The 23,036-nt window shown below is 44.5% G+C and overlaps 1 protein-coding gene across 1 annotated transcript in view; it reads left to right on the forward strand.

The window, feature by feature from the left end:
- Nucleotides 1–15,189, forward strand: part of LOC104031848 (putative neutral ceramidase C) — a 32,580-nt gene extending 17,391 nt beyond the window's left edge. Inside the window, exons 10-22 of the mRNA XM_009483977.2 lie at nt 1,381–1,506; nt 1,892–1,978; nt 3,433–3,537; nt 3,673–3,754; nt 4,247–4,362; nt 6,587–6,681; nt 7,348–7,387; nt 8,155–8,250; nt 9,110–9,205; nt 9,843–9,992; nt 10,799–10,858; nt 11,558–11,646; nt 14,987–15,189. Of these exons, the coding sequence (XP_009482252.2) occupies nt 1,381–1,506; nt 1,892–1,978; nt 3,433–3,537; nt 3,673–3,754; nt 4,247–4,362; nt 6,587–6,681; nt 7,348–7,387; nt 8,155–8,250; nt 9,110–9,205; nt 9,843–9,992; nt 10,799–10,858; nt 11,558–11,646; nt 14,987–15,176 (1,332 nt within the window). The 3' untranslated portion in view covers nt 15,177–15,189. The remainder of the gene's footprint in view (nt 1–1,380; nt 1,507–1,891; nt 1,979–3,432; nt 3,538–3,672; nt 3,755–4,246; nt 4,363–6,586; nt 6,682–7,347; nt 7,388–8,154; nt 8,251–9,109; nt 9,206–9,842; nt 9,993–10,798; nt 10,859–11,557; nt 11,647–14,986) is intronic.
- The last annotated feature ends 7,847 nt before the right edge of the window (nt 15,190–23,036 follow it).

The raw sequence follows: 23,036 nt of genomic DNA on the forward strand, positions 1-23,036 counted from the left end.
TTCAAACAGTGAATTAGGACAGCAGGGTAAACACAGAAAAATGAATTAGAACAGAAAAAGGGGGACAAAGATGAACGTTTTGATTTATTTACATTCTTCCTCTACAGAAGAGAAATTGCAAGGTGTACTCTTGACTTTCCAAACTAGTAATCTGTGGCATTTATTTAGACTTTAGGAATAAATCAAATTTAATTTGATTTGACTATGGGAAATACTAGAAAGACATGTGTGGGATATTTGATCCAAAGGGATCAATATATTGCAGCTGTGGTGTGGCATCAAGTCTGTGGTCAGCCCCACCTCTTTCTTATGGCTTCCAGTCAGTTCTGCCTTCTCATTTTTATTTATGCAGAAGATTTGCCATCCTCAGAGTGTAAACACAGCTTCTTTAAGAAGCATTATTTCCCTTGAAATGTAAATATGGACATGAACCCATCTCACAGACACTTTGAGTCATGAGTTGATTAAGAGGGTGTCCTGTGTGTATCTCCAGCATGTACCTTGAAACAGTTGCCCAATTCCTATTTTAATACTCTGGGCAGAGGAACATGTGCAGTTCATACCAAAGATGGAAACTAAAGGAAGTCTACCTAATTCCTGCTTGCATATGTTTCTTTTTATAGTGGATTATCTAAAAGCTTTTAAACAAGACTCGACTCTAGTGCATAGTCATGTGTGCAAGTCAGTGCAAGTTGACATGCACGCAAAGCTAAGTGTTTGCCGGATTCAATATTTAGCTGCATGGTCTGCATTGTGTCTAGCAGTCTTACAGGAAAATGGCTTAAGAACTGATAATATATCACAATATCTGGTGTTGACACATCCCATCTCTAAAAGAGGGGAAAAAAAATGAGGGTATCTGTGAGAGCTGAATTCAGCTGGCACTCAGTGTGTAACCAGCCTTGCTTCTAACGAGTACTGCTTGATGTTAACTCCTGCAGTCAGATCCAATACCTCTCACCCTGTAAATCAGTCATGGTGAAAGCCTGGCAGAAAAAAAAATCCTGTGCAAGGTGCTACAATGATCCATTAACATCTGATCAGTAACATGAGAAGCTGGGGACATGGGGGGAAGAGCTGCTGCCGAGATGGAAGAGGTAGATGAAGAAACGCTGTCGGATACCAAGGCGGTGTGAAGGTCCTCCTGAAATGGCAGCTGCATCCTGTGCGTCCTATTCTCCCTTGCTCTTCCTGTCCCTAACCCTTGGGACACTCCTAAATCCCCATTCCAGTCCTCCCAGTCACTTCAGAAATGTTTACCAGCATTGCATGCTTACCAACTGGCTGTATTGCCAGCCTTGACTGGAGGGAAAGCTGCAGGTGATGTTTGCAATCACTTCAAGGCACTAAAATCCATCTGACCACACCTGGTTTTGGCAGGGCTCTTTTGTTGCCGCCTTTGCATCCTCCAACTTGGGAGACGTGTCACCCAACACCAAAGGCCCGTTCTGCGTAAACACAGGGGAGTCGTGCAATAACACACAAAGCACCTGTCCCGTGGGGGGGGTAAGTATGTCTTACCTGATCGACGTTAACTTCTGATAAGGAGAAAACTTGGGGTGGAGCAGCAAATACAGAAGCCATGTGGTGGACCATCATGCATGAAGGGGGCATAAAAAAAAAAATCACCTCTTTTTGGGATATTCTGGATACATCTTTCAGGAACTTACTGTGTCTTGTCCTCATACACCCTGTTTTCTGGTCACTCAGCCCAAACTTTAATTTATCTTGCTGCAAAGGTTAGTGTAGTAACGCGATACCCAAATTTGAGATGGCTAACAAGAAGCAATTAGTTCCCACAGTATGAAAATCACTTGTGAACTCATCCACTTTGCAGTGCCATGTTCTCCATATTAACTGATCACTAGCATTTAAACGAATTTCTTAACAGGCATCAATGTGCATGGCCATGGGTCCTGGTAATGACATATTTGACAGTACAAGAATTATAGGGCAAAATATCTACTTGAAAGCAAAGGTAAGTGATATTTTGCTTTACGAGTGTGCGTGTGAATGCTGTTATTACAGGAATGCATGTTCATTTAAGCAACTTTCTTGCACCTGTTTTTGTGAATGTTTGTAGATTTAAATTACTCTGAAGTCCATATTTACATGCTTAAGGCAATGTTTGCTGATTATTCAGAAATCACATGCTTTTGTTTAGATACATCATTGTAGGTGTTGCAATTTGAAAATGTTGGTTTGGGCTTTTAATCTCAGTATTGCTCATTAGTGTGGATGTTGCCCCTTATAATCTCCCTCTCCCTCCCATGCACATGTCTCACAGGTGTCATGATGGGAAAAATCGCTAGTGTTGAAGACTCCTAGAAGAGCTCAGAGACACCACCACATACCACTTGTCGGCCAACTTTGGCATCACACTCGCAAACTAACGCAAATGTGATTTAAAATGTGCCAGCTTAAACGTCCACAAAAGATACTCATCTTGCCCTGCTTGACCTTGCATTTACTCAGCTGGTGTCCTCCATCCTATGGGCTCCCTTACGTTGCCTTGGGCTTAAAAGTCACCTGCATTTACTGGTTCCCCTTCTGAAGCTTTGTGTAATGTGAGAGTAGTCAGTAACGGGACATTTTTTGGCACTGTTTCATGGACAGCAGCTTGTAGGAACTGGAACGGGTCCAGCAGAGGAGTAAGAGCAGAAGGCTTGATGGTGGTGGTTTCCTTTTAATCGCCATTTCAGATGCTTGCCCTGAAGTCACTCCAGGCTGATCGTGACTTGCAAGTGAAAGATTGTCCCAGCCGGAGTGGCCCGGTGTGTGTATCAAATTGTGAGGGAAAACATTGCTGTCATTTTTAACGCTGCAGACTCTTGGCCTTCAAAGGCTGTCCCCTCTATTACCTCCTGCAGTTACAGGAATGTTACTAAACCTGTATAACTTCTGGCAGCACTTTCCATGTACCAGCTCGATGCATATCTGCCAGAAAACCATTCACTGAATTGCTGAACGGCTTAGCTGTCAGCTGTATAGTAAGTCCATGGTAAAGTCCATGTGTTTCGAAGTAAGGAATGCACCGAAGCACATCTTTGTCATTGAAAACATTTCTTCCGGTTGGTCTAAGGTGTGAGAAATGCCAAAAGGTTGCAGCTAGGAAAAAGCAGCTGCCATCCTTGTGGAATAAGTGCGTGTTTCAGCTGTAAAAAGAAAGGCACGCACAAAACTGCTGACCACAGTGTGTCCTCCCTATGTTACTTGAGACAGAGAGAGCTTGCAGGACTTGGGGCGTGCAGGATGTAGAGATGGGGTGATAGAAACAAAGGAGCTTGAGAAATTCACTCTTGCTTTAACACCTGGAAGAGGCCACTGGAAGGTATCAACAGAATGAAGAAATAATTCATATAGCTGAATCTCAGAAGAGCTTGGTTCCTGATTTCTTAATCCTCAAGGATTTCCACCTTGTATGTCCCTTAGGACCTGTATGAAAAAGCTTCCCAGGAGGTCACAGGACCCCTCAGCTCAGCTCACCAGTGGGTGAACATGAGTGACGTCTCAGTGGAGCTCAATGCTACACACACGGTAAGAGCGGGAGCTCCTGGGATGCAGGCATAAGGAAGGAAGAAATGTTATATTCTTACAGCAGGACTTGGCACACCAAGGGGAACTGGTTTTAAAATATCTCTTTTTTTCATTTTTTTCCCCCTTCTGATTAAGGTTAAAACATGTAAACCAGCCTTAGGACACAGCTTTGCTGCGGGGACTACTGATGGAGTGGGGGCTTTCAACTTCACACAAGGTAATTTAGGGAGCAGATGTCAACATGGCTTCGTACAAATGGAGAGGACATGGGGCACCCCTCCAAACAGATTCAAACCCCCAGAGTCATTTACGAACATCAATGGCTGGTTGAACCACAGTCTCCAAAGGGATGTTTTCTAGGAAGGTGTGATCTTACAGCCCCCTCGCAAGTTTGCCTGAGTTCATCAGAAAGCTTCTGGAGAAGGATATGATCATGCTCTGAAGGAAGGAGAGTGCTGGATGGGGAGTGGGACGAAGAAAGACCTGGCTTTGGGGCAATCTTTCTCATTTGTTCTCATTACCCAAAGGCTGCCAAGATGGAGCTCAGCTGGGCTAAAGCTTGGCTTTTCAAACCACCCCAGAAAAGGGAGAATACACTGAGAAATATCCTATCCCACATAAGGAGGGAGGGGGTAATAAATGAGTTTTCTGTCTGATAGCTGCTGGGGCAGCTGAAGGAACAGCATTTAAAAGATGTTTCCCCCTCAAGGTTCAGTAGAAGGGGACCCATTTTGGGATGAAATCCGGGACCAGCTGCTGGGAAAGCCGTCCAATGAAACAACAGCCTGCCACAAACCCAAGCCAATCCTCTTTAGCACCGGAGAGGTAAGGATACACTGGTGTGTGCCCTGGGAAGTGCAGAGATTGCTGATCTGGGCCAGGTTTTGGTAGGGCGCTACAGACGATGTCTGTGCCAGCCCATATGGTGAAGAACAAGGAGGGAGAGAGCGCTGCATGGGCTTTGAAGGGACAAAAATAGAAAGCAAGAGTGTTGTCATTAGTTTGCATCAGAATGAGAGAGATGGAAGTTTTCCGCTTGCAGAGCATCTTTTCCACGTATCCCAGGAAGAGGGACCAGACCCACTGCTTTCATTAGGGTCAAAAAACCCAACTGAAGATCCACCCTGGCCTAATTCCCTGCCTGTGAAACAGCCCTGAGCAGGATGCACAGGGAAAATGCATGAGGTCAGGGAAAGGCAACAGTGCATGGAGCTCAGCGTTGCCTCCTGGCAGTCTCTGGCTTCAGGACATCCTCTGCTGGTGCTCAGTTCTTAATAGCTCTGGATGGATTTTTCTTCCATCCTACCACTGATTTCCTACCTTAATCCATGAGAGGACCTTTCTTTTTGTCACATGACAGGCTGGTCCATGCAAAATGAAGCAACTTGTCTTGGTGCCTTTTGGAAGCTCTGGGGGCTGTATCAACTTACCCACCTTCTCAGTGTTGTCTTCAAAGGTTTCTACCAGGCTTTGACTTCCGCTGGAAACATCCGGTTGACTTCTCTGCTTTTCTGTCATGTTTATGCAAGTGTCTGATAGTTCTCTGAGCTATAACACTGACTGATGCCAGACCTACTCATCCACAAGTAGAATCGAACCAGGCTCAGGCTGGAGGTATCCTGGGCTGGGGTTCTCCAGCACATCCCTGCTCCCAGCAGGACCAACACCGCAGCTACAGCAGGTTGCTCAGGACCATGTCCAGAAGATTCAGGGCAGTCAGCAAGGATGGACATCCCCCACTGCTAAGATCCCAATCCCAGGGATGCCCACTCACACAGGGAAGGGCTATTTCTTAGAGCCAGCTTCTGCAGAGCTGCTGCCCTGTTAGTCCCAGCCCATCCCCATGCTTGGGGCTGCTCCGTCCTGGGCAGGAATTGGTGTTTGTTCTTACTGAACTTTCCCAAAATCCTACTCACAACTTTAAAAGAAAATTGATGCCTCATTTTCCACCTGCTGTTCCTTGGCATTAAGGCAAATGCACTGTAGTGGAGCGGGATCATGTCCAGGGTCCTTTAGAGCACTTAGAGGATGCCATCTGGATGAGGCGATTCCTTCTTATTCCGTTCATCATTCTCTTTAAAAGCTTTCCTACTGTCGCTTTGTGTTCAATCAGCTCCCCACCTCATCTCTCATAAAAAGAGGTCCCAGTGCAGAGCCCCCTCCCACACCACCCCCTCCATCCTGGATGGTGCTACTTACACTTTATTCTTGTGACTTTATCACCTTTTGAGCATGCTTTTACGGATGCTCTGGCAGGCCTCCTGTTTCTGATGTGCTTTGCAAGGTTTTGTCATTCATGTTTTGCCCCCAGTAAATTGCTCCTCAAAAATCTTTTTGGCTTGCTGGAGTGGGGCTTTGCATTTCATCTGCTGGAGCCATGCCACCCTTGAGCTCTTGTTCTTAATTTTAACAGGCTTCTTCATTTTTATCTAGCTATTTTTTTTTTTTAAGATGAAAGGCTGCTGCTGTGTGTGTTTTGGCTGCTGCAATGGTGCTGAGTCTCAGTACGGTGTGGTTCCTGCTAAGGGGCAGTTTGAAGTCAGGGCTAGGTCAAGAGTTCCCTGAGCATCACCCTCTGGGTGACTTAGAAACTCTCCTTCTGCCTCACAACTGATGGTGCATTTGCTCAGCTAACGAAGAGGTAACTCTCATTTCCCATTGCCATCGGGCTCTCTGATTTCACTCATTCACTTCTGCTCTCCTGGTCAGATGATCAACCTTACTGATCCTAACACTATCCTTTTCCCATGCAGGTGAGGGATTTCTAAGTGCTACCCTGACCTTATTTACCCACTTTGCTTTAAGCTACTCCTCTGGCAACACCTTTTTTTTTTTTTTTTTTTTCCTTACCCATAGTATTTCCATGTGCCTTATCTGTCTGTTATGGTCAGACAACTTGCTGTACACGTGAAGGTAAAACACTTTCTCATGTGCCTGTCTGCAAAGTAAATTTATTTGCCTGATTTCTGACTGTAGGAAGGAAAACACTTCAGCTATCTTTTTTTGCTACTATCCTACAATAGTCATATCCACTTTTTTTTCACCTCAGATGACTCGGCCTCACCCATGGCACCCTGACATCGTAGATGTTCAGATCACTGCCATTGGATCGCTGGCAATTGTTGCTGTTCCCGGAGAGTTCACGTAAGTGTTTCTTTGGTCTTGTTCTAAGTATTGCAGTCAGCAGTGTTTCATTCAAACTACCTGTGATACTTCCACAGACAGGCAGAATGGGGGTGTAGGCTAAAATTTGTCCCCAGTATATGATAGCTGTGCGGGCGCTACCCATTTATGTCCACTGCATGTACTTTCTTGTATACTGTCTCCTCTGGTTACCTGGGGTTTCCTATTTTCCCCTCCATTCTGTAAACTAGAATGGAATGAATGAGATGCAAACAAGCTTCCTAAATAATTTTAACTGTTCATTGCAAAACGCTGTTTCAATGAAACAAAAGGAACTTGTTAACTTTGATTTCCACGCCCCCCCCCCCCAAACCATAATGATGAATTGCACTGACTATTGATGGTACAATGGTGAAAATCGGAATAGGATAATGATTTATCTCTAGCACCTGCTTTTCTACCTGACCCCACCCTGAGGTCCCTCCAGCCTCACCCTGGCTATGATGATGTATGTGAAATATTTTGAGGTGTTTTGGTTGAGCTCATTGCAGAGAAGCTTTGAGGGATGCTGAGCAGCGCTGCAAGTGCTATGTGAATTTCTGGTGGTGTGCTGCGTGTCCAACCAGCAATTCCTGCTTTAGGTCCCTGCATTTCTGGAGACTGACGTTGTTCCCTTAATGTCCCTAGGACCATGTCTGGACGCAGGCTACGAGAAGCTGTTAAAAGAGTAAGCTGCTGAGGAAGAGGATTCTCCAGAGTACAGCATATCTGGAACTTTGTATTTTTTGATCCTTCTGGTTTTTCCCTTGTCTCATCCCAGCTGGGGTCACGGGTCTCACATCTCATAGATGTTTCCTTCTCACAATTGCTTCTGACACATTTTGTATGTGCTTACTGGCATGCAGGAGAAATGAATATCCTCCCCAGAAGAAGTAAACTGATTGAGTTTCAATCCATTAAGCCAACACAAGCTAATTCAACTGGGATCCAGGCATAAATGATGCTAGCAGGAATTTTGTCTCTGGGATGGAGGGGTTTATGTCCTTAATCCCTAGCAGGATTTTTGCAACATGAGAACAGCAGGAAAAAAATGGCAAATGTATTTTTTCCATTTTCTTGATTGATACATCCTATTCTCAGCTGCAGCCTGAATACCATCTTAATCTCAGACACTGTCTCCACAACTTGCTGAGCCTGTCTCATGTAGTTATATCACCCTTTTTTTTAGGAATATACAAGCATCGGCTTCCACAAAAAAACCCCAAAACAAACCCACCCTAAATTTATTGAATTTACTGCAGTATGGGGCCATTTCTCCTCTTTTTCTTTGGGAAGTGAATGTGAGACATTAATAAAGGCAAATTACACTTGTAGGGTGGCATTCCTGAACATCCAGCCCTCTCCCTACTGTAACTTTGTATTCTGTCCTGGTAAATAACAACAACATAATTGTACATTAAGCAGTTGTTATAAGTAATTTATTTTCTTTCTTAGGAATTTGATTCTCATGGTAGACCAAGAATGGATGTCGTAATTGCAGGTCTGTGCAATGTCTACACCCATTACATTACCACCTATGAAGAATACCAGGTAAATGTTAAAATTGCAGACTGAACATGTTTAAATGAGTTCAGCTTTTGGCTATATGGGATGATAATTTGTGTGAAATTATGTACGTTTAGAGTACTTTTCCTTTGCCACAAGAAGCTGAAGAATCTGTGGCAGAAATCACAAGACCTCATCGTTTATTCTAGCCTAGACGACATGGTCCAGGGGCCAGTGTGGTTTCCTGACCATAGCTAGAGAGTACATATGGATGCTTTAATGTGGAAATGGACAGATGTACTGAAGGGAGCTCCTGTGACTTCAGGTCTGTTTTAGTAATCTCCTCATGACTTGGATGAATTAGAAATTATCTTCATAAGGTGGCAAAATTACCAGAAGAAAGATTTGGAGCTGTAGGGTCATAAGGTGAACATCAATTGCAGTGCCACGTTGCTGTGGAAAAGACTGCAATATAGCTTGCAAGACCCAGTTTTAAGGCACGGTAGATGCTGTGCTTTGAGGAATATGTGGACCACTGGATGAACTCCGTGGGTTTTAGAAACCCTAAACTGGGAGGGAAGGTTGGAAGAATGGGGGTTGTCCAACCCAAAAAGTTGGAGAGGAGACAACCTACATCATAAGCCTTTAAAAGAGTAAAAGAGCTGTGATGCTTGGAATAGTGACAACCCGTCCTCCCTGTTTGCAATGAATTGGAGAATGAAGAGTAACCTGAAATTGCAGCAGAAATACTTAGGCAAGTTGTTGGGCTGCCTCCCTAGCAGTAAGGGAGTAAATAAACCCCCGCAGGTATAGTGCTGATCTTTGTCTTGGCACAGTAGGATGAGCTGTATAAACTGTTCAAGAGTTCTTCAAACCCTCCTTTTCCAAATTTGTCCTTTACTAGGTTCAACGATATGAGGCTGCATCAACTATTTATGGGCCACACACCCTTTCTGCTTATATTCAACTGTACAGAGGACTTGCAAGGGCTATTGCTACGGTAATCAGAATTTTCTGTATGCCACATGCTGCTACAGATATTTAAATCCTGTAAATGGTGATGGCCATATCTGTTCCTCAGTGAGGTTGCCTGATTGCTCCCTCTCTTTTCTCATAAGGAACCGCTTTGAGAAAGTCTCATGTGGTATGAAAATAATTCCTGTAATGGTGGTCTCATACCACTTGAGAAATTCTGGGTATTTTCAGTTCAAAGTTTAGGAAATAGGTACCTCCAACCTTTCAGCATGGCCTGAAGTTGCTGTTTTTCTACCAAGAGGAAAAAAAATCTGCTACATTTCTTTCCATACATGGCAATGTTCATTACCATTGCATCTGCAGACCATGTGAACATGCAAGAACGGTGGGCAGCTGCTGCCTCCTGAAGTCATGGGATATTCTGGTGGGTGGATTTGGGGGACCTCAGCAGCAGGGCAGCAGGTGTCCTGTGGGGATTGCTCCTGCATGCAAAGCACAGATGAAGATCGTCTTGTTTGGTTTAATGCTCACTTTATTGTCCTTGTTCTTAAAATCTATCCAAGTAATGGACTTGGATCAAGAGCCACAGCAGTGATATGATTCATCAGGGAGATACTGGTTATCTATATGTATGTGTAATGAGCACATCTTCCCTTTCCCAGAATACAGTTCAGGATTTGCCACGTGGTCCAGAGCCACTAATTTTCAATATAGGTAATGTGACCTTGGTGCCTCCTCTCACTGCTGATCGCGTGCCGGCAAATAAGACATTTGGAGATGTGCTACAAGAAGTGAGACAACAGTATCGAGTGGTGAGAGCTTCAAGGATTTGCTAAAACCTCTTTAGGAAATTGTCTTTCAATTCTTACCCCTCTTCCGAAAAAGTCTATGTTTTCTGAAGGGTGGCGGTGCTCTCAGACCAAAAAGGCCTCGTTGCTCTTAGTGGGCATGGTTGAAAAGGCATGAGCGTTTTCATGCCAGTGTCATTGTACTAAGTGTGATTAAAATGGGTGAATGAAGGGGAAAATAAAAGCCCTTTATTCAACAAGAAGAAGATTTCTCCTTCTGCTTCAACACAAAATCACAGTTGATGATTACATAGGCGAATATTGTACAGTGATTTCTTTACAAGCAGAAATCAGGTCACCTTTGATGCCTCTGGGATGGAATGTAAATGAAATAAAAATGTAAGAAAGGGTTCAGTTTTCAGTGCTCAAAATTTAGATAAGGTGTTCAGAGCAAGGACTTTCATCTCATTGCTGTCTCCAGCAGTAAGGTAGTAAGGCAGGAAGAAGGCAGGGAGACATTCTTAAAAATCTCGCCTATTTCCCTCCCTCATGTACACAGAAATCTTATGTGCTATGGTGGAGTTTATCCAGGAAGCAGGACAAGTGGATTGTCAAGGCACAGAATACCAGTTCACAGTATAAATTGTCCATTGCTATTGCAACAAGTGAAATGATAAATAATTAAAAAAAAAAAAAAAAAAACCCAACCAAAACCCAAAACCACAAAAAACAACCAAACCACTAAAAACCTCATGCGGCATCTTCAAAGGATGTCCTTAATGTGCAATATGCTGCTCAGTCTTTAATATAAATCTCAATTTCCCCCACAGAGAGAAGTTGCTGAAGTAACTTTTGTAGGCGCGAACCCCAGGAACTCTGCAGAGAATGCGGTAAATATGATGCCAAGATGCTGGAATTGGGAATGTTCAGGATTAGTGAATATTTAGTTACTGCCTCTGCCTGATGCATTTTAATCTTTGACATTCATGTTTCAGGAGTAAGATAGTGTGCTTCCAGTGCTTTTTTAATTTGCCGGGAGTTCAGAAGAAGATAGTTTCTCCTTTTAACATGTGCTTTGGGAATTCACACCACCAGAATGCTTTTTGGGGCAAAGTCCTTAATTTGGTCAGATACAGGCTACTCATGATCTCTTCATACTATTGAAGTCAGACACCCATGTCATGCCTTAGGCCAGACACTCTTTCTTGGTTGGTATCCAGTGCCCTCCAGTTGTAGCAAGCATGGTCTCTAGTCTCCATCCTGTTAGCCTGGTGCATTATTTTAATAAAACAAAGAAAATTAGAGAAGTACTTATTTCATCCCATCACTCATCTTGCATAGACATTGATAGCAAATACCTCACCTGTCCATTCTCTTTTTAATGATTAAGTTCTTTACTCGTTCTCTGCGTCACTTACTAGCTTAAATTTGTGCTTTGCCAGTGAATTATAAGCATTTTTGCTAGTAATTGCCGCATTTGCCAGTAAAGCACACAGAAGCATAGTCCCTTCTCAGTTTAAAGTGACACAGAGAAGTAGGGACATGCCTGTCCCTTCAGCATCTGGCTAACTCTGTTATTTTTATTCCAGACTGAACACAACTTCCTGACGGTGGAGAGATATGCCAACACTTCAGGCAGCTGGCACGTGGTACAGAACGATGCCTCCTGGGACACCAGGTGGGTGCCCTGACCAGATTTCACTGTTCCACAGACTCCACGGAGTAATTCGAGTTTAACCTGAAGGGCTTCATTTCAGAGCTCCCAACCATAGGTTGGTCTTGTTCCTGCAGATGATGCTCTCTGGGGACAGATTGGTCCATATTTGGGTGGTTAACTTGTCAAGACCACAACAATCGGTCTTCCCCTTGGGTCTAGCTTCTGCAATGAAGGCTTATAAATTTGGGAAAGGTAGAAGGAAGAGCAAGAATTACAGAAGGTTCATGGTCCAACTTGTTCACAGCCTACATCCATCCATCTCCTGTACCGTGCTGATGAATAGGATACCAAATATAAAATATGAGACGTTCACCGCAGTAGAGTTTTCATAGGGAAAAGCTGGCCAGCTTTGCTGTGCATCGTAAAGTAGAAAGAGTCAACAATTTAAAAAAACTTTGTAAGAAAGCAAAGTTACGGTTAGAGATGTCAGTCTTAAGGAAAGATACCCACGAAGCAGCAAAGCTGGTGTCACCTTTCAGAGCTACACGAGAAGTCAGCACACGAAATAAGAATACCAAAGGCATCTTCTGTCAAACCATTTGATTTCAAGTTACTTCCCTGTTTGAATAAAACCAGGTATTTTCCACCTGCCTCTGCAACCTATCTGTGAGAAACTGGACCCCAAAAATGTCCATCTTGGGGTCTTCTGACCTTGCAACGTCCCAGTGCAAACACGTAAAGTCCAAGGTCAGAGAGGCAATGTTCCCGACAGCGTGGCTTCATCAGGAAAGTCTTCCTCTGGATTTATGACAAGCATTTGATAAGGCGTAATTCTCCCTGCCCAAGTGCAACCAGCTGCTCTCTAAACCTAATCCAGTAGCCAGGGCTCTACCTGTCCCAACGCGGGAGATGTATTCCTACCTGGCACTTGGAGCTCTGCATTTCTAAGTGCTTGCCCTCTGTTTAACACTTGCACTATGTTACCTTGTCACGCTCATTGATGTCACCCTTTCCAGTCAAGTTCCCTACCTGAGTAAGGGAAATGATGGCATTTTATCACCCATATATGTAGCCCTGCCTTCTTCCCTCCTCTTCCAAAAACCCAACAGATTTCCCAAAATCTTTGCCAGAAACACTGAAAGTGTTTAATAACATGTCACTCAAGAAGATGAAAAACATATAAAAGTGCAAAACTTGAAGAATGTGCTGCCATGATGCTGGAAAGATGGGAATCTAGACATCTTATTTTCCTTCCTGAGAAAGGTCAGACTTCAGATCTCTGAACGATGGTTAAATGCTTCTGCTGATAGGGAAGGGAGCTGTTTGGCCTTTTCCTGCCTAAAGGGGCTGGTCAGAAGGCAAACCAATGCAGACAGTAATGTCTCCTTTCCTGGTGCCGCAGGAAAGTACCAAACACCACAAAAAAGGGGAAATGGCTCTGTTAAGATGAAAACGAGTCCCTTTTTTACAATGTCATCGTGTTAACCTTGAAATGTCAGTAATTAAGGCAATGGGGACAGGGAGCATCAAACATTTTTACTAGATATTAGTGGAGTCAACTGTGGTTTTTTTAGTGCAGGAAAAACTAACGTTCAATACCATTGAATGTGCTGACATTGCAATAGGAGAGTAGCACAAGGGAATGCATTATTTGTTAGCTTAGTGTTGCAAAGTGTTAAATAGCTTATAGGTGCTTTTGTAAAACGTGTATTTTCACGGATCAAAAGATAGGAAGGCTTACTTAAAGGAGGTGCAGCTTTTGGGGAAGGAGATAGCTGTTATCTGCCCTTTGTCCTGCGCTCGCCATTGCAGCCGGAACAAATTCAGTGCAGACTTGCCCTTTTGCTAGATGTTGTCTTGGCGTTTGCAGTAGAGAAGTGTTAGGCCCCCCACTCTGCGCCTGCCACGGGGCGGGGGGGGGGGGACGACACACGACGGACGACATTAATTGCTGTCTTGGGACTGTTTAGGAGGAGGGCCTGAGCTACAGGCAGGAATTTGCCTGGCCCTGCCTTTAGCAAACAGCCAACAGAGATAAGATGATTAAATCCCCATGAGCTCATCTGTGAGAAGCCTCTTTCCCAGATGAGCTCTGAGCTATGTTCCAGTTCCCAAGTCCCTGAGCGGTGATCCTGGTTCATTGAGCCTGGAGGGCGGGATGGGGAGGAGGCTGGGTGGTGGCATAGATCTATCACAGCAGCATTTTTAGGTCACAGCATTACGGCCAGGCTCAGGCTGCAGGACTGTGTTCCAACCCAGCTCCCAACAGGGCCGATGTCGCAGTATAGCAGGTTGCTTGGGGCCATGTCCAGGCAAGTCGGGGTGGTCCCCAAGGATGGAGATCGCCCACCACTTCAGGCCTTGTGCTGTCACCTCGCTGTCATCTCCCAAGACATTGTCCCAAGACAAGCCAGTGCAATCCACAGCCAAAACCTTGGACAAGAGCAACCAGGTGGATACATGGGCCCTGTGTCAGCCTGTGGTCTCTGTTTACCAAACCAAACTTCCCCCAACATTCGCTGTTTTTCACCCAGTCACGTCTGTAAACATTTATTTCAATCTTCTCAGTAAGACTGGTATGGGGAAACTTTTTGTCACCGTTGCCGATGAATCAAAATATTTTGTTCATCTGCTTCCTTTTGTTAAAGCCCTGAAATGGGGGTGCTGTCTCGGTAGGACTTGGTAACTCCCATGTCTGGCCTGGATACAATTAGGGCTATATCCAGCAGTGCCCCTTGCTGGCAGTATCAAAAGAAGAGTGGGTTAATCTTCTTCATCTCCCCAAGAAGTGCTCCATCACGGCTGGCTGAAAAATCCCTCACCCCCCAGATGATGTGTGGCTGTCTGTGGAGTTTTAAGGTTGAGAAGAAGTGGTTTTGCACAAGGAGTCTGCAAAAGAAAATGGGAGTCTGATGTGGAAATGGGTGCCAGAAGCCCTGAGATTGATTATGATAGTTTTTGCTTGTGACCTTCAGTAAATACTCATCCTCTTGGTTCAGCATTCCCCCTGCGCAGGGAAAACTAAGCTGATGAATATTGCTCGCAGAGGTAATGTTGCATGGGGTTATGATATGGAGTTGGGAATATAAGAACATGTTGGTAGAAATATTCTTCATCTGCAAAACGGACCACTGACTTGTTTTTCCATGTTTCCAGATATTTCTCAGCCCTGCCAGGTTTTGGGTTGGCTTGTTGGTTGCTGCTCTGATAGCCTAAATATACGAGGAAAGGTTAAAAGAAGCTCTTAAAATATACTTAACAGGAGTGCATTCATCTCATTCCACTTTGTGAGCTCTTGGGATATTAAAACAAATGAAAAGTGGATTTTCTTGCTGACTGCAGTTTTTGGTTTGTCTGCTAGGTTTTACTGGACCAAAGGATTATTTGGTCGGAGCAATGTGACTATTGAATGGCACATCCCTCATGGCACAGAGCCGGGCATCTACAGGATACGGTACTTCGGGCACTACAAGAAAAAACTGTCTAACAATCACTCTGTCTCTTCTTCATTTGAAGGCACATCGTCAGCCTTTGAAATCACAACTCTGTAGGTGATCTCATTCATTAAAGGAATTGTTTCCTTTGAGCAGTAGATTTGATAGCTGCGATGTTTACAACGCATGCCTGGGTGTTTTTTTTGTGGCAGAAGTGACTCTATACATCATTGCTGTCCCTCGAGTGCTGCTGGTCATCCTTTGCTGTGCAAAGCTTGACTTGCTGCAAAGTTTTGACTTTTACCTGCAATTCGGTCTCATTAGTCCAATGTATTCTCATTCAAGTGGTTCCCATCCTGGCCAGATCTTGTTGCAGTTGATTCTTATTGTAATAAAAGATGTAACTGTTTTTCTTTAGTCATTAAACAAGTGCTTATTGATTGTGAATAGGCTCTCTTGGAGAGAATTAGTGCATATCGGGAGCTAATCCAGACCATAAAACAGTCCATAAAATTGAGCCCAGTCCATAAAACTGGAAAGAGCTGCTGAATTTGCAAGGCATCAGAAGAAAAGACTCCTCAATTGTGCTTGAAGTGCAAAGCTGACCTCTTGGGATGGTGAAGGGATAAATAGGATAGATACTCATCAGAAAGGTTTGAATATTATTTCATTTAATCATTCTGGTTTAGGGCATTTGGAGGATTAATTCTCTGAGTTAAAAGCCACCATAGACTATGGGTGGTGGTGGGGCAACAGTGTCATATGGAGTGAATTGCACATAGTTCTCCATAAATCCGTCGTCTCAGTTTCACAGGTCCCTGATGAGAGTGGCTGTGTAGGGTCCTACCTCAGAGGTCTCGAGTAAGGAAAGGAAGGTCAGTCACTCGCAAAATAAAATATTGAAGCAGGTGGCAGTTTCTTCCTGCTAGACTGTGTTACTCTCTTTCACAAATGTCACTTTTGAACTGACCAGTGTGCCAGGTAGGCTCAGTGCTGCCCACCACATGTGGGGTTTGTGTCATTTCAAGGGGATTTTGGGCAAGTTTTTGGAAGTGAAAGCTCTCAAATAATTACAGGTTGCCCAAGAAACTACAGGTGGGCTGGAGGCCACCAAGTGCCTGGAAGGCCCACATATGTTTGCTCTGATTTTATGACCTGAAGTCATCATGCATCTGTGGCACAGTCCAGAGGCGGGATGCTGGGCAAGAAAGACTTTGGGGCTGACTTTGTCCACTCTTGTTGTCCTTGTGTTAAGCTCCTGCCCAGCCCTCTGACCACAGAAAAGGGCAGCAGGTAGCATTTTATCCTCTAAATATCACTTTGGGACACATCAAAAAGATCAAAAATAAGGATGCTTACATGTGCCAGAGGTTGTTCCAATAGGACGATGTCATCGCAGGATACTGGGGTTACACCAGGGGCCATATGCAGGATGGGGATTTTGGGAGGGATCTGTTGGTGAGGGAGAACCTGCAGCTGCTAGTTGCTAGACTGATGTCCAACCAGAGCAGGGTTGGATTTCATCACAATAAGTTTGTATTTCAGGTACTGCAGATGGAAATTGGTAAGAATTGAACTTATGAATTAAAGCTGTGGGTGACGCAGCTCTGAACAAATTTAAGCCTACTTCATTTTAGCATCAGGAAGGACACAAGGTGAGCAGGCTTTGGCGGGATGAAGGACTACCCAGAGCTGATGGCCAAAGCCTGAATCACCTTCGGTAGGTCACCAGAAGGGCTCGTGGTGCCCCTCCAACCCACGTGAAAGATCAATGGAGGGTTTCATCAAAGCATAGAATCGAAGGGGCAGATGGAGAGTCCCAGAACCTGTTGGCTGAAAGGGTTTCCACACAGAAAGGTCCCCAGGAGGGTAGAGGATCTTCTGCTGGGGGTTTCAGGAGCTGGCTGGACAAAGCCATGAATGTCTTGACCCAGTACTGGTGGCAGGTCCCTCCAGAGGTGCCTCCCACCAGTGCTGCCATGAGGTGCCATAAGCAGGGGTGGCTCCCCAGCCCCCAAGTCTCTGCCAGCCTCTGTAAGTGGTAGATCTGGGGGCCACAGGGAGAAGAAATTCAGACCTGGATTTAGGATTCTTGTAGTGTCTTACAGCTAAACAATTGTAAATGTTTAATAAGCTCCAACAATATGTACCAATTTTGTATGCAATCTCTTTAATTCTTCAGAGAATCATCAGTCAGATAATTTTGCCTCTCTTTAAAATCAGTAGGAGATAATGAATTATTCATTTTAAACCAGCTGCAATCAGTCTCAGAGATCCCTATCTGGAGGAGCTCAAAGCAATTGCAATATTGAGTCAGGAAAGAGAGAGTTTTGGAAGAACAACACTGGGAATCGAATCCCTGAAGATGCTCTTAATGTCCTTTGCTAATAACTCACCCAGCTGGACCATCCACCCTGCTCTCGTCAGCAAAATCGCTCTGATGGCAGTGGTGGTGTCTGCGGAATACAGGCAGCAGCAGAGGATGCTGCTCCAGCATCCCACTGTGCCACGGGACAGGCTTGGTCAGTGCAGCAATGCTCAAATGCAAAATGATGCAGAAAGTTTCTTGCAAAGTTTTTCCCACTTTGCTCATGTTTTCGTGCAGGACCGTGCATGGTGAAACACATTGCAGCGCCTTAAAACAGGGTCAGATCATCTTTATGAAATGCAGGAGCTGCTTTCTGGTCTGAAAATGGTGCTGCCTAATGAATTCCAGTATAACAATCACTCTCTCTCTACTTGCTGTTTTTCTAACACTGTGTAAACTAGAATAAATTGCACGGGAGTGCTCCTGTTTTCCTAAAAGAAATACATTGGGGAAAAAGGAAATAGTGGTTCATTCTTTCTCAGGCAAGACTGAGATGTTTTATTTGACTCTTTCAGATAATTTTATTTGTATTATTGCATTACACTAACTGTGGATTTCTTTAGTAGTGGTCGTACTGAACATGTTTATGCAAGCAAAATTGAATTGCACAGTTAAAATGCTCATGGGTAAGATTTACCCTCTAAAACGTGAGCAGCTGACCCCAAAAGAGTCTTTGGGAAGCTGGTGTTCTCATGGGAGGTGTTAAGAGCCAGAATTAGGGTATCTGGAGAGTCCCACCGGTGCCCCACAGCAGATCCCCTGGTGAAACACCTTGTGGTAGGCTTGTTTATTTATTTGTCACCCATGGGCACAGGCTTTTTGAAGTTTTTTGGGGGTAGTTTGTTTGGAATGCTTCTTAATTTTATGTGCCTAGAAAATTTAGCATCTCCAAGCGCCTCAGTGTGAGAAGGGCCGCTGAGAAAAGCCCTTTGGTTTATTTGTTCTTTAATAGCATTGTGGCTGTCATCTACTGTTGGTGTGTGGTGACAAAGAGCCCTTCTCCCTCCTCTGCACGCTGTTTCGGGGTGCTGTGGTTGAATCCAGCAGCCGCTAGGTGCCAGTGCCGTTTTACATGAGAACAAGCTCGCCGCTGAAGAGAGCCAAAGCCTAGAAAAAAAAGAAAAAAATTATTTCAGGAATTTGGGCAACTTGCCAGTTGTTAAATATAGCATTACTCATCACAGTTGCTCTTCCCTCTCTCGGGCTGCTCTCCTTCGATGTATAGCCATTTGTGCCTTGTGTACGTGCTCAGGAGGCAAGCAAAACTCCACCTTTTTTTTTTTTTTTGTCTTTTTTATCGTGGGACATAAACTAGTATGAACTTGAGAAACTGCTTTGTGTCCGCAGGCTGAGCTGCCTCGCAGAGCTCCTTTGCAAAACTTGACCATGCCGCAACTTTCCTCCTGCACAACATCTTATCCCTCCCGAATTTACCAACAGTATTTGGAGCTGCAGAAGAGATGTTCAATTAGGATCTGACCCGAGGCACTGGGGGGGAAAGGGGAGAATACCTCTGCTGTCTCCAGGCTTTGATGCAGGCTCTTAGGATCTGTCTGATCCTGTGGTTGTCTGGTGCTGTTTGCATGTGTCCCACAGAGGATATTTATGTGCAACCTATCTACAGGTCCACCAGCGGCTACCTGCTTTTTAGCATCTTCACAACTGGGGCTGCATATGCACGAGGCGGGTCTGGGGACCAAGGAACGTCACTCTTCCAGTGTTCCCCTTAACCAGCCCCAAATCTGGGTGTGCATAGTCCTCATGTCCTGCAGGTAGCTGGAGTCAGGCCAGGCCAATTCTCTGGTCATGGAGAGGTGGCAGGGCATCTCCAGGGAGAGAGCAGCCCACCCCAAGCACCCACGGAAGGAGAAGGGTCGGTGAGCAGGGGCTGCCTAAGCCCCCCACTGGCACTTACAAAGGGCAGCTGAGAATTGCAATTTTAGCTGAGACGAATGTTTTGGGAGAACACAACAATTTCCAGTCCTTGAAAGAAAGGGGCATCCCATGAGAGTACCATGAGCAACACCATGGCCAGGCTGAGCTCGAGGCAGCTACGGAACAGCAGTGATTTGTGGTCCCTGACTGGAATGTCACCCTTCAAAAGGTTTATTTTTTTTTCCCCAAAAAAGGAAATCCAGGTAGGTAGGTGATGGGGAGATGAGATGGCCTATGGGCGATTTAGTTGGGCTAGTGGGAAAAGGGAGCCATGCAAGCTCAAAGATAAAGCAGCTCCCCTTGAAAGTCACTGGAGACCTTGTCCCATGGACTTCTAGAAGGGGTTTCAGTGGGACATGGGAGATAGTTTCCAGGTGGGATGTTTCAGGGTCTATCCAGCTCCAAAAGCAGAGTTGTGTAATCCTCACACATGTTTTATTCACGCTTTGCACCTCAGATGTGAGGCCCTGTGCTGTAGAGACCTTTAGGAAAGGGCTGGCTGGAAGAAGGGAGAAGGAAAATGCAGTTTTTGTACCTCCTGCCCTGCAAGCAGCCAAACATGTGGCCATCTGCTGATTTTTCTGGGCATTGATCTTCTCACTTACAGCTCAAACATGTCTTAGACTTGTTTGTGGAGGACGGATATGGTTTTTGGCTTTGTCTTGCTATCCACTGGGAACCCACATCTGTACAAATGGGAAATAATGTTTTTTAAGTTGGGTTGTGGGTTTGAAATTTCTTGAAAAATCATTCTTGCTCTCCAAAATTGATCAGCCAGCTGCTGCTGAGCAAAGAGGGGATCTCAGTTCTCTGAGAGGAGAAACAGTAAAGCACAAATGTGAATTCTGCCATTGCCCTGATTTCAAACGAAATGAAAGCAGGACATCAGGAAAAGCTAATGAGGTAAAATAATAGACCTGGCAGAGCTGCTGTTCTTGCTAAAGCCCAGAATACAGCTGACCTCTTTGTAAGTCTGTAAGAACAATGTCAGGCTATTTTGGCGAAATCTATTTTGGCTTGGTAGGGAGGCCTTTGGTTGAGTGCTGTGTGCTATCAGTAGCAAGGTATCAGATCTTCCCCCCATTTCTTAGGCTCAGGATCTCTCTGGAAAGCTGGAAAACCAGAACCCCTCGTACTGGGTGTGGAAGCAGCGATTACTATTGCTCAGTCATGTAACTATGATGGTCTTCCAAGTAGGAGGTCCTCATCTTCTTAAAATGACCAGGGCTGTAGCTGATTTACCTATCAGTGACCTGGCAACAGGCTCTTCCCAAGGTGGGACCAATTCTTCACGGCCCTAAATGTATCATCCCATCTACCCCCTTATTTTTGCATGTTGCAGTCTCACTATCGATATCGCCTCTGAGACATCTCTGTTGGGGTCAGGTAAGGAACAAATGTGTTACCACTGTAATAAATTTATAGCAAAAGTGATTCCTAAGTGACAGATAAATAAATAATGGCCAAAGAGGTAGTGGGGAAAAAACCCTAACCCCTTGGTTTTTTACTTAAAAGTGCAGAAGTATAACACTGCGGATTTTCTGCTGCGTGTGCATGTAAAGTGTCACCAAAGTGCATGTTGAAAACACTCTCGGCAAGCCGAGCAGCTTGTGACCTTCCCTGTCTGACCTCAAATCGATCCCTACAGAGCAAAGTGTGCTCTTATTTACCATGCACAGGATGACCCTTTCAGATGAAACTTGGGGTTTAAAAGGACTGAGGCATGTGTGTTGGTTTAAAAAGTTTTAATGATATTTCAAAGTCCAGTTAATGTCCTTGGATTACTCTACAATTACAGGCTTGCTTCACAGAATTTAATCCTGGTTATAATTTCCTTGTGATGGATGACTGAGATGCCATTTTCACTTCATTCTCTTTAAACATACATGATTGTCCTCCAGTAAATCGATAGTGTGATTTTTTTTTGCTACACTTCATAGTGTTAAAACTCTATACAAATATTGTACTAAGCATACAAAAATAAGTGCTTCATGCACACACTTTTTAATACTGCTTCTTGCCCTTTTCTTTGACATCTTTCTGAACTTATATAAATAGCTGAAAAAACAGACTAAAGTTACTGAACATGGAAACTGAGAAACACTTTCTGCCAACGATAGTCTCTTAGAGAGAGACAGACACGCATGAATATGTTACTCATTGGCAGTCAAACACGACTTAAAGACATAGACAGAAGAGAAAATAAAGCCACAATACCCATAACACTCTCGGTTCTTTTGCCCTCTGTGAACAGGTTTGTCGTTTTCTGCGAAGCCAAGCGTGCCAAACAGCAACCGCAGAGGGCTTGTAATACCTTTAGGATCAACCCTAATGAGCTACTTTATAAATGGAAAGGGTCTAATAGGACCGCAGACTATACAGCTTATGTGTTTTTGTTCCATTCCTAGTGAAACTGAGTCAGCCAAAGCATGAGAATAGAAAACACTTAGCTGCTGGCAGTCAACACCTTGTTACAGACCATCGTGCTTTGTACAGCTTTGGGGATGCATGGGAAAAGCTCCGTTTGAAACGGCTTGTATGGTGCCATGTCTAGACTGGATGAAAAATTTGGTACCAGATCTGTTGAAATCAATGGGCATCATCAACCCGGTTGTAAATTCTCCCCCAAAAAGGGTTTTTTTTGGTCCTAGACTGAGCAGATTCAAATTTTCTTAGTGTGCATTACTGTAGAGGATATATTATATAGGGTTAACATGTCTGCTGTAGTGACCTAACACTGTGTTTCTCCTATATCTCTAGAGCATCGTTACTCCTGCCTCAATCTGATGGCAAAAACAAATGGATAATGCCCTCCTGCTGTAAACAAAAGGATGCTCTCATCATCCCCAAAGCATTCAAACACAACACCAACACCGGTGCCCTCTAAAACAAGAGGCACCTTTACTATTGACATGAACCCTCTTCCACTAAACTAGTTTTTGCAAGAATCGCAGCAGCCAGCAGCCTTGCTTTAATGTGTAAAGCAGCATTGATAGCCAGGCAGGGCTCTTTCCATCCCATCAAAAAGGTTCCTTGTATATAGTTTCATTCCTGTAGAGGTCCTTGTTATTACTGGGCCGTGGCTGTGAGCTCTTGTGCTCTAATTAAGTAGAGAATTGGCTCTAATGAATAGCACTTTCCTGGCCCTCAACCTTAATAGTCCTAAAAGTTTTCCTGTCTTTCACTGAATGTGCCATTTGCTGGGAGGTGGAAAAAAATACGCTATTATTTGCTGTTTTGTGACTTGTAGGTATGGCTGGGAAGTAGCAAAGTAAGAGGGAAAACTCTGCTGAATGCTTGCCTCCTGATATAAAAATCAAATTAGTGTTCAAGAGCGTGCAAACTAGCCTGTTAGGCTGGGCAGACACATCTACGATAAATGCCTTTTTTCCTTGCCTGTGCCAGAATGAATTTAAAAGCCGCTTGAGATGCCCGAACGCATCCCCACAGCGCTGGTTGGCACGGGATGCTCAGGGGCAGTAAAAGGCAAACCGGAGACCTCTGCATGGCCCAAGGGCAGCCTTTCATTTCACCCGCTGCTCTGCCTGGCTTGAGAAGTTTTGGGGTGAATGGAGGAGAACTCCTGATGCACAAAGGGGATTGCTGGAGCCACCCCATCCTTCCCCAGTCCCATGTCACAATGTCCACAGGACCAACTGTTTTTAGCACAGGTT

The sequence above is a fragment of the Pelecanus crispus genome, chromosome 10 (genome assembly GCF_030463565.1).
Source record: "Pelecanus crispus isolate bPelCri1 chromosome 10, bPelCri1.pri, whole genome shotgun sequence".
Taxonomy (NCBI): Eukaryota; Metazoa; Chordata; class Aves; order Pelecaniformes; family Pelecanidae; genus Pelecanus; species Pelecanus crispus.